This window comes from Ctenopharyngodon idella, chromosome 14 (assembly GCF_019924925.1).
Source record: "Ctenopharyngodon idella isolate HZGC_01 chromosome 14, HZGC01, whole genome shotgun sequence".
NCBI lineage: Eukaryota > Metazoa > Chordata > Actinopteri > Cypriniformes > Xenocyprididae > Ctenopharyngodon > Ctenopharyngodon idella.
In genome coordinates, this window is record NC_067233.1 from 24206609 (window position 1) to 24218971 (window position 12363).

General features: G+C 35.9%; 1 protein-coding gene and 1 long non-coding RNA gene across 4 annotated transcripts in view; one reads left to right on the plus strand and one right to left on the minus strand.

Moving 5' to 3' along the window:
* fgf18a (fibroblast growth factor 18a) overlaps positions 1-4667 on the plus strand; it is a 23156-nt gene extending 18489 nt beyond the window's left edge. The window contains exons 4-5 of one of the 2 annotated variants that reach the window (XM_051860853.1): positions 364-470; positions 1815-4667. In XM_051860853.1, coding sequence (XP_051716813.1) covers positions 364-470; positions 1815-2081 — 374 coding nt within the window. In that variant the 3' untranslated portion in view covers positions 2082-4667. Of the gene's footprint in view, positions 1-363; positions 471-1811 lie in introns of both variants that reach the window. The other variant, XM_051860852.1, reaches the window with a different exon arrangement.
* The window catches only part of LOC127494728 (uncharacterized), a 22975-nt gene extending 11353 nt beyond the window's left edge, over positions 1-11622 (minus strand). For both annotated transcript variants that reach the window (XR_007924956.1, XR_007924957.1), the window contains exons 1-2: positions 11463-11622; positions 314-509 (exon numbers count right to left, since the gene is read on the minus strand). This is a non-coding gene — a long non-coding RNA (uncharacterized LOC127494728). The remainder of the gene's footprint in view (positions 1-313; positions 510-11462) is intronic.
* Positions 11623-12363: the final 741 nt, after the last annotated feature.

The following is a 12363-nucleotide window of genomic DNA, read 5'->3' on the forward strand; positions in this document are numbered from 1 at the left end:
CGGAAGTGAAGCCAATTTTTTTAACACCTCTGTCTTGACTCATTATTTGAATTCATTACCAGAAGTACCATAAACACACTAAACGGAAAAGATACTGGCATTGTTACTGGTATGGTTATCTAGGATTCTAGGTACCTCTGTCAACTGCTGATGTCAATTATATTGAGCTTTATTTGGCTTAAAGCCATCAGGTTATCAATCCACCCCTCTCTCTCGACTATTAATAGTGCCAGTCAAGGCAGCTGCTGAAACAGAGCCATCACATCAAATTATAAACCCAAATTTTTTACGTCATTGCAACACCAGAGCTCACCGTGATATTTTAGTAACGTCTGTCTGTCTCTCTGCCTGTCTCTTCACAAGCCCAGCTCGTAGTGGAGGCAGACACCTTCGGCAGCCAGGTGCGAATCCGAGGGAAGGAAACCAATTATTACCTGTGTATGAACCGCAGGGGGAAGCTCGTAGGCAAGGTAAACTACACTGCTGACTTCCTTCACTTTGTTTCTTTCCTGTATTGAAGCAGAAAATTAAAACATAAACATAAGTCTTGTCACTTTGTATAAGTTGCCAGTAGGCTTTTGTTTACATCACAGTAATGAAGCATGATTTGCAACAAGATGGTTGCTAGTCAAAGGCAAGGGACACTGATACCTTAGTGTGCAGTATATTCTTACTCTAGAAATCATTTGATTGGATAGAAATTTATATATGCTTCAACTTTTTTTTTCTTTTTCTGGAAGAGAACAAGAGAGTACACTTTAAATGTATATACCTGCTAGAAACCATTTTTCTCAGCTTAGCACACTACCACATTAGTGGTTCTCAACCAGGGGGTAAGATGGCTTAAAATTATTAAAAATAAGACAAAATATGCTTTTTTGCAAAAATATTTTAACAAAATATACTTTTAAATAAGGTAAAATAGCCAAAATTATATTTATTCATTTTGTTATCTCAACTACTGTCATTTTTATTTAAGAACCAGGATTCCCACAGACTTGGATATGTGCAGGAATTTTAAAAGTGGGATTTTTAGACTTGGAAAAGTCATGAAAATTAATAATATATATATATATAAGTCCTAGAAATTTCTATAATGAATATACATATTTCTATTTATATGAAGGGCTAAAATATTATCAAGTAGAAAATACTGAGGAGGAAAAAAAATAATAATAAAGTAGTCGTGAAATATTGGAAATTCAGTTTTTGAAACTTATGGAATTTACGGAATCACACACAGTTCAGTTATTTACAGGAGTGACAACTGCATTCTATAACCGAACTCACACCCGTAAATTTTCAGGACTCACAACTGCATTCTGTCAGGTAATGAAGATTTTACGGATGAACTCGCAGCTCAATTGGACTGTCCTGTCAAATTGATAAGACTTTTCAGTTTTATCGACGTCGCCATCTTTGATATTACTTTGGTCACTGGTAAGAGAATACAGGCTTGACTCCCGTCGCACTTTTATACACACAGTTTTCAAGACTCTACTGTAAGTTGCTGTGTGAACGGGACATTTTGAGACTGTAAAAGCAGCCTAAATGCTGTTGTCAATCCCCAAAACTCACAGTGTTAATGTAGCCTAAGTGCATCTTAGCCTACATGAAATCAAAAAGGTTGAGAACCACTAATGTAGATGATCTCGACACTAAAAACATGGACTTTTGTGATTTTTAGTCCAAGTTTGGGGTCTTTAAATGCATCAAACATAATGTTCATGGTCAAGCTAACACATGCACCCCTCTCTTTTTTTGTGTATGTTTGTCTCCATATGTGTATATGGACTTTTCTCTCTCCCCAGAAGGCCAGCAATCGTAGCGCAGACTGTGTCTTCATAGAGAAGGTTCTGGAAAACAACTACACAGCGCTAATGTCAGCACGCTACACAGGGTGGTACGTGGGCTTCACCAAAAGAGGGCGCCCTCGGCGTGGTCCGCACACTCTTCCCAACCAGCAGGATGTCCACTTCATGAAGCGTTTCCCGCCCGGAGAGCAGCCGGACTTAACGCCGTTCCGCTTCACCACCGTCAGCAAGAGGAGCAAGAGAGTGCGTGCCGCGCGACCACGTTAATGCGGACGCCAATATCCCACTGCTAACGTTTACATGAGGACTAGGAATAAACAAAAAGACAGTCCTACTCCACAGTCCAGTGAAAATGACACTGCTAATGCAAAGCGGGACCGTCTTGTCTTGTTTGACCAGATAATGCGATGGCATCACTTTATATTCCACTGGGTTGGACCTCTACAACCCTAATAATAAATACTAGCTAATTTACACCAGAGCTGTGGTTCATGACAGCTTACTTCAGACACGGAGATGACTAACCAAAGCAAACACAAGCAAACGGCCGGCCCAGCACTCGGGCGGAGGAAGCATTAAGCTGCACATCCAATGAAGACACGCAACAAAACACAACCACATTGGCCTGTAGACGCTGATCGTGTTGCAATTTTCCTAAGACAAGACTTGGACGTGATCCCACCTAAGGGAGAGGAGCAGATATACCCGAAGAATGAATGAAAGGAAGAAAGACACGGACATCCAAGAGAGAAACAAATGAGAAAGGCTACTGTTATATGGGAGTGCTCCTTGGATAAGACCTGACTTAAAGGACATGGTCAGTCAAAAATGAAAATTTAGGCATCATTTACTCACCTCATGTCACTCTAAACAACAGTTCATAGTGAATACGTTCATCAAAATGACAAAAAAAACAACATAAAAGTGGTCCATATGACACATGCATCATATTCCAGGTTATCAAAAAGCATGCAGCAAAGGTTATTATTAATTACATTTTTTTTTTCTTATTATTATAACTGAACAAATTCACAGCTCTTGTCCATACAACAACAACTCATTAGACAATTATAACTTAAAGATGCGATGAAACGGAAGTGTAGCATCAGACCTTTTCTTCCGTATTGTGATGTAACATTCAAAAGTGTGATTTTTAGACCTGGAAAAGTCAAGGAAATTAACAAAATATTAAAAAGTCTTGAAAATTTCCATAATGAAAACACATTTTTATAGTTATATCAAGCGCTAGAATATTTCATCAGGTAGAAATTGCTATTTGTAAGTAAAAATTTTTTTTATCATTTTAAATATACACTATTAAAAACAACCCAAGTTGGGTTGAAAATGGACAAACCCAGCAACTGAGTTGTTTTAACCCAGCGGTTGGGTTAAATGTTTGTCCAACGTGTTGGGCAGTTTTATTTAACTCAACTATTGTTTAAAAATGACTATATGGCTGGCTTAAAATGAACCCAAAATAGGCTGGAAATTAAAAATCAGACACATAATTACTACAGGCAACAATAATAATCAAAAGGTGAACATTTATTAATAAGCAATTTAATAAATGTTTATTGTTTAATTATTATTCATTAAACTTATTAATAAATGCTATTTTCTAACATCGTTTGGGTTCATTTTAAGTGAGCAACACATTAATTTTTAAGTAAAAGCCCAGCACATTGAGCAAACATTTAACCCAACCGCTGGGTTTGCCCATTTTCAGCCCAACTTGGGTTGTTTTTAACCCAGCATTTTTTTAGAGTGTAGTATCACTCCTAGTTTAAAGGTTGAAACAAGCAGCATCAAATATTTTCTTCTATATTGTGATGTCCATCTCAATGTAAAAAATGATCAGAAAAGAATAAATTTAGGGCGGGACTTGATTGTAAGCATCAATTGGATTGGATGTTGAGATGTAGGCGTGGCTCTCAAAAGTGAGCTTGCAGGGGCGGAGTTTAAGCGCACTAATAATTGGAGAATCCTGCATACGTCACCAGGGAGAAGTCTGTCGTTTCACCGGAAGATCTAGTTATGACATTTGATTAAACATTATGAGGTCAAAAATTTAAACATGCACGGGTGAAATGTTAATTTCATGGCTCTGTCCCTTGAATAAATCATCGTATGACTTCAGAAGAACAGAGTTATCATGTTTTATTTATTTTTGGAGCATGAGAGATGTGGTCACTATGAACTGTAAATGTGAGGTGAGTAAATAATGACAGAATATTCATTTTTGGCTGAACTATTCATTTAAAGCTAATGAACGAATGAATGTAATGCTGTATAAGTGTGTGTGATGGCGTATTTCAGGTTGCATTAAAGACCATGAGGGATATAATCATACGTGACTTATAACAAAAAGATGGCCATTGCTGGATGGACAGAATTTCCAGAACTGGAATGTAAAAGACGATAATGAGAAAACTCTCTCAAAGCTGCACCAAATACAAACTAAACGACCAAAGACAAATGGTGACCAATGACAGTGACAACCTGAACAGCGAGGACAGCGGGATGGACGCGGTGGGTTGCCACAAAATGACACGAGGAGCAACGTTCCTGTTTGGATTCCATGTGGAATGCTGCTACTGGGAAATATAACGGAGAACCAAAGTCTTATACCAGCTTATTAAAGGAAAAACATTACAAAACCTTTTCTAAATATAAATATATAAATATATATAAATATATATAAAGATTAATGCTGACTAAGTGATATTACTTTGACTGCTACTATCATTGTTGTTACTATAAAAGAATTTCACTTATTTATTTTATCTCTGTGTACGGCAAAAACCTTTCCAAAGCCAGTAAACTCTACAGAAACGTGTCCGTGTTTCAAAAACATACATGTTGTGTGAGTCATCATTATCATCAAACAGCTAATGAACAACCTTATGGTCAGCGATTAATGAGCCAGTACCAGCATTTTCACACTTTATTTACTTTTGGTTGTGCATACTATGACCATGTTGTTAATGATCTGAACTAACCCCAAACCAACAGTGCATTTAAATCTAAATATAAATTTGAGCTGCATGACTGATTCCTCAAATATGGCAGTTTACGTGCTTGAACTTTACTTTAGGAGATATGACTTCCCTGGTGGATTAAAAATAGGTGGACAGACTCAAACCATAACTGAAAAAACAAAATATGCAATGTGCATCCCACAGATGCTTGATTGGATTGAGATCTGGGGAATTTGGAGGCCAAGTCAACACCTCAAACTTGTTGTTGTGCTCCTCAAACCACTCCTGAACCATTTTTGTTTTGTGGCAGGGCGCATTATCCTGCTGAAAGAGGCCACAGCCACCAGGGAATACTGTTTCCATGAAAGGGTGTACATGGTCTGCAACAATGCTTAGGTAGGTGGTACGTGTCAAAGTAACATCCATATGGATGGCAGGACCCAAGGTTTCCCAGCAGAACATTGCCCAAAACATCACACTGCCTCTGCCGGCTTGCCTTCTTCCCATAGTGCATCCTGGTGCCATGTGTTCCCCACGTAAGCGACGCACACGCACCCGGCCATCCATGTGACGTAAAAGAAAACATGATTCATCAGACCAGGCCACCTTCTTCTATTGCTCCGTGGTCCAGTTCTGATGCTCACGTGTCCACTGTTGGCGCTTTCGGCGGTGGACAGGGGTCAGCATGGGCACCCTGACTGGTCAGCGGCTATGCAGCTCCATACGCAACAAACTGATGCAGTGTATTCTGACACCTTTCTATCAGAACCAACATTAACTTCTTGAGCAATTTGAGCTACAGTAGCTCGCCTGTTGGATCGGACCACACGGGCCAGCCTTCGCTCTCCACGTGCATCAATGAACCTTGGACTCCCATGACCCTGTCGCCGGTTCACCACTGTTCCTTGCTGCCTAATATATCCCACCAACTAACAGGTGCCGTGATGAAGAGATAATCAGTGTTATTCACTTCACCTGTCAGTGCTCATAATGTTATGCCTGATCGGTGTATATACACACATACACATACATATATATATATATATATATAAACATACATATATACATAAATACATACATACATGTGTGCATAAATAAGGAACACACTAAATATTTCCAGATATGACACATATGGACCTGTTGCTTATAACTAAAAGCAGTGAACACACACACACACACACTACTGTCACCAACAACCTGTAATCCCGGCAGTCTCTGCCCAGCTGAGTCAGCGGGAAAAGCAAAGGATTCCGAGAGAGAAACAGACTGTTCTGGAGGCGAAGTGGTGGAAAGATTTGTCGGCCAAACCCAGAGGAAGGTGTATGGTAATGCTGGAGGAGGAAAGAATGCTAAATATGTGCGTGAGAACACAGGGGTGACCTGAGACCTGCAGGAATTATGGGAAAAAAACATATCCCACCGACCCACAGGAAACACACACACCCTCCATCTCTCTCTCTCTCTCACATACACACACACACACACACACGGTCCATTAGAGCTAGACACTCAGAGGTCACGCTCACACATATTCATACACACCCTCGGTATGACACACACCGAACGCGTCTGACACACAACACACCCTCAACCAGATGGACGCGCAGACACGCTCATATAACAGCTTCAGACACACCGCTAAAATATGCTGTTATATGCAGCAAATTACTGGTGAAAAACAGGTGAATCACACAAAAACAAGTCTAGGTCTTATTTCACACAAAATTTCACATTGTGTCATGATGGTAATTAAGCACATTATACAGCCAAATTCTTCTTATTATAATTATTTCTATAAATCACTTATTACTGTAATGCAAATAATAAATAATTAAAAAATTATAATCAAGTATTTCCATATAATAGTGCAATTTGTTTTGGTATATTTAATTTATACTGATTATTACTGTACAATACTGTAAGTTATTATTATTATTGTCAAAAATAAAATTTAAATAAAATTTAATAATAATTACATTGAAATTAAATTATTATTTATTTTATGGTGCTATGATTTCTTTGAAAATATATTAGTATTATTTTTTATAAAAAATTAAAAACATTTTTTATAAAAAATAAAATTTAAATCAAAATAATAATAATAATAATATTTAAATTAAATTATAAATTATTATAATTATTATTGTTGTTGTTGTTTATTTTACGGTACTTAGATTTTGAAAATATATCTATTAGTATTATTTTTGTTATTATTATAATAATTATTATTAAATATTTAGACATGATGTATTACAGTAATGACAATTTTATATTTTTTTTCAATCTATGATATTAAAGAATTTGAAACTATAAAGGAAAATGTCACAAAGCAAATAATAAAAAGATTATTCATTATTATTAAGATTAATAATAATAATAATAATAATAACAATAATCAATAATATTAATGAATAATATTTTAAATAATAATTATTATTAATAATACAATTAAATAATAATTTATTAATAATAATAATTGTTGTTAGTGCACACATTAGTATTACACTCTGTTTCATTTACATGATGCTAAATATAATTTCTTGTTTTTAACCTTTGATGTTGGGGTGAAATTTGGCCGTGACATTTGTTCACGAGACTCTTCCAAACACACACAAACCTCTTCTGTAACATCCAGCCACGAATATTCACTAGAAGGCCACTAATATCACAGTGTACAGACTGAATCCAGGTCATATTGCTCTGCAGCGAATAACCACAGCTTCATCACACACATATACACACTTTTCAGCACAGCAAACCACAACGACATTGACACGCCGCAGCCAGACCCACAATGTAAAACAACGACCGGCTTTAAACATTAAGTGCTCCTTCTCTCTCACCGACACCACAAACAAATTACTCCTGACACACATTCTCTCTTTCCAATCCGTAAAGGCACGACAATAAAACTCTCCAAAGACAAATGCCCTTTCTGAAGATGTATTTGGTTGAAATGGGCTGAATAGGCTTGCACAACTCAACATTCCCAGACAAACATTCTCATGTTGGCCGCTGGCTGTAAAATGCTCTGCGAGCCAGAGGAATTGTTTGAAATGGGGGAGAGTCTCTGAGGTGCGCCAGGAACCGCTAACAGGTGCAGCGCGGCAGGCTGACATTTGGTATTGTCTGTGTTTGTTTGGGAATGTTAGGGAAAAGTTTATGGCCACAGTTTAAGGCCGATTCAGACCTCTTCTGAACCTGTCTGTGCTATTTTGTGTTCTCTTCTTACTGGTTTGTTGTGAATTTGATGCAGGTAGATAATAATAATAATATATTATAAATTATATATTATTATATAAATAATATATTATAAATAACTATAATACTTAAATTATAATACTTATTATTATTTATTAATTATTAATATTTCTAAATCTTTGCTTAATTTACATTATGATAAATATGTCTTACCTTTAATGATGATGATGATGATGATGATAGTAATAATAATAACAGTAATAATAACAATAATAATTATTATTATTTCCAGCACTTTAACCAGATTCAGACCTATTTAATGCCAGTAATAATAATAATAATAATTATTATTATTATTGTGCTTAATTTACCTGATGACAAATATAATTTTCACACACATATATATATATAGTTTTTTACTTTTGATGGTTAATATTTATTATTATTTCTACAAATTTGCTTAGTTTACTTAAAAACAAATAATTTGAATATATAATATAATTTGTATATATTTTTTATAGTTTTTTTTTTTTTTTTTTTTTTTTTTTTTACCTCTGATGATTAATAATAATAATTATAATAATTATAATTATTATATTCAGACAAATGCCTTAACCAGATGCAGACCTTCTGAACCTGCCTGTACTAGTTTGTGTTCTCTTCTCGCTGGTTTGTTATGAATTTTTCCAATCTATTCTGGATGAGTTACATTTATGCATTTAAATGCTCAAGTTTGCCAAGGAAAATCCATTGAGGACATATTAACATTTCCAAGCATAAGTCCACACAGAGGTGAAGGTGGTTGGCAGGTTGTCCTACGCTGAGCTTAACGTGTTTTATCCAACTGGAACAACACTCTATCGGCCAATCACATTTCAAGGGACTTGTGCAGGTTGCACAGAAACCAGCCAATCACATCACTGTTCAGACCATTTATAATCACGTTTCTGCAATTGGAGTTAGTATATCTTTGATTTTTTTGGATGCCTATTGCAGTTTCTAAAAATGTAGAAGTTCAGGTACATTTCTGGGAACAGCAAGAAACCCTTCTGTCAAACTCCATACTAACTTGCTTACATGCAACATGAAACAACATTTGCAACCCATTTTCCAACATTATTCAAAAAAACAAAACTGCATGCATTTTGTAGAAGAACATTGTTTTGGTTGTGCTTCAGCTCTGCATGACTGTGCGGATGAATACGACCGCCTACAATAATGCTTTACAGTGAACTCTGTGCCATCTCTGAAAAGCCAAGCCAATGTTGATTCTTGTTTTATTACGAGCTCTGAAGCGTTCTCTTTTTGCCAGAAGACGCTCTGTTCGGTGTGTTTTTTTAATCAGGGGTTGGAGATTTAGTGGCTCCATGTCAACCTTTCTCGCTCATTGTGACAACTAACCTATGCCAGTCCACACCACACACTCATCAAAGTAGCCGGAGCAACTTTTTTCTATTTACGGATATAATGAGACACACACAGGTGAGTGACGTATGTACGCAATTTCCCACGAAAACCATCCTGACAGGTCTAAAATGTAAACACTTAGGCCAATAGCCTAAATGAAATTTAGTTGATGAAATTTTAATAAAACGTTTTCAAGACAAACATATTTTTCTCTGGAAAGAATGTGTCAGTGTTATCTGAGATCTGTTCTGTTTCTACATATAAATCAGTTTAAAGTCAAAATTAATCACAAATTCTTTACATTATTAATACATCCTCCCTGGTTTTATGTAAAGGTTTCATCAATGCACGGTATTAATTTTTTTTTTCCTTTATATAAATTTAAAATAGATGAAAATAAATAATTTTTTCTAACACAACAGTAGGCTATAGTATGATTATATAAAAGACAATGCAACTAAATAGAAACAATATTTACAAGACATATTTTAGACATTTTTGTAATATTGATTTTTCACAGCATATATTGGGTCTTTCTACAAGAAAAGTCTCGGTTTAAAAGGTAACCCTCGTTCTCTGCAGGAGGGAACGGAGACGTACGTCGGACAGACTGAATGGGAACTACATAGATTCCTTTTCAATTTTAGGATGGAGTCCTTCACAAGATGATCAATCATTTTTTGTCAGGAAAACCGTGCATTAATGAATCCTGAGCATGTATTAAGAACGTAAATATGGTCAGATCGGATTCATTTTTATTTTAAACTGATCTAGGCCTATATGTAGAAACAAAGAACAAAAGATCTCAGATAAAACTGAGTTGAGTTCAAACCTTGAGAGAGAGAGAGAGAGAGAGAGAGAGAGAGAGAGAGAGAAACTGACATACTGAACAACACTATCGGCTCCACTTCAATGGACTGACGCTGTCAAGAGTGTTTATCACACAAACCAAGACAAGACAGGATTTCTGGAAGAATTCTCTCTGTTGGCACGAGTCTGGAATAATCCACAGCCCACGGCACTCTGTCATCCGCTTATTATTTAATCAATCAAGCGCTTTAACCGGCAGCTCATCAGTAACGTTCAGGCTTGTTCTGTCTGAATGAACTCGGGTCAGTCCAGCAGGAGTATGTAGGCGTCCAGTGACACCCAGTGGTCGGTCTGACAACAGCAAGGACATGCTACTTTGAACGTTCTCATTATTTAAGGGGAACTACCGGGGGTCAAAGGTCATATTGATTGTTATTGATAATCAATTAGGATTTTCCTGAAGCTTACACTGTTAAATGAATGGCCTGAGGTCAGAAACATACTCTAAACCGGTTTTCAAACTGGGGTGCAGTGCTGTGGGGGTCTGTGGAAAAGTGTACAAAAAAAAAACATAAAATAAATAAATAATAATAAAATAAATATATAAAATAAAATTATTTAAAAAATGAATTAATATAACAGTACTATGAAAGAAAAACAATGCAATAAACCTAACTTAAGTAAGGAATAATTGACGACGGGCCGTTGAATTATTAGAAAATAATGCACACCCAAGGAGGTAATGCAGCCTAAGTAAATTATTCCACTTATACTACGGTTACCACACCTCACAACACTATTCAGATGTTTTATTTTAAGACATTTGTCAGGTTTTTGTCCTTAAAACACTCTTGTGCAGTGCTGCCAATTTAGCGATTTTGTCGCTAGATTTAGTGACTTCCCCGCCCCTTTTGAGACTTTTTTCAAAGGCCTAGCAACAAATCTAGCAACATCTTGGATAAACCTTATCTAGATTCAGTGACTCGCCCACTGATCTATATTTATATTAATATAGATCAGTGGACTCACCAGTATGACTTCATCTAGCGACATTTAGCGACCAGTTTTAGCTACTTTCAGCTGAAAGCAATTCTCAACACTGCTTGTGTGTGGGACTAATTCTTACAGATCTCATCCCAAGCCTCTGCTGCTAATTGTCATTTCAGAACTAGCAACGGAGACTTGAGCCATTGATAGCAGACTAATACAATTATTAACACAGTTGAGAGAGAGAGAATGTGAATTAGCTTACCCGAGTCTGTGCATCTCTCACGACAGCAGCGTCTCTACTAACAGCTAAACTGTAAGTTTATCTACCTCAAGAACCGCAGTTATTACCTCGCTGGTGGGTTTTGTTTCTTTTGCGGTTGTAGGCTGTAAGGACCTTTTGAAATAAGTGAAAACATTGGCGAAGTGATATGGATCTGTAATGCGGTCAAGACCTGCCTAGAACTACTTTATCAGTGCATTCGCCACAAAATAACTGCATACCTTATGTTTGTCAACTAATCAGATGCGAGCATTCAACAGCCCCATAGTATAATAGAAACTAAATATTCCCTAGATAATATTTTAGACTTTTATAATATAATTTTTTTCAAACTATAAATCGAATCTTTCAACAAGAAATTACATAAATGCCTTTTAAATTTTAGGAAGTTTTAGGTCCTTTGCACTAAGATTATGAAATTTGGGAAAATTATTTGGAAATTTTAAAACTACAACCGTTATGTATTATGTATTATTAAAAATAAATAAATAAATTACTTGAAATAAAAACATTAAAACAAAATACAAAACAAAACTTATTTCAACTAGTTGCTAAGGCAATATTTCTCACTTTTGAAGTACTAAAAAAAACTTTAAACTAACTTTAAAATTAAAATGAAAAAGTATAAAAGTAAAATCTAATTCAAATATTAACAAATAATATAACGGTATATCAATGATACTAAATTAACACTGTGAAGCATACTCTAAGCTTGGCCAATCCGTTGTACAAATTCATCCAAGTTCTTGCATGAGTTACTGTGAAAGTAACAAACTGAAGTATTCAAATGTCTGACTTGTTATTCAGGTCGCTGCTATAAACATGTCAACAGCTTAACTGACTTTAACCTGCTCAGGAAGACTGTCTTCACACCTTTGCTCCA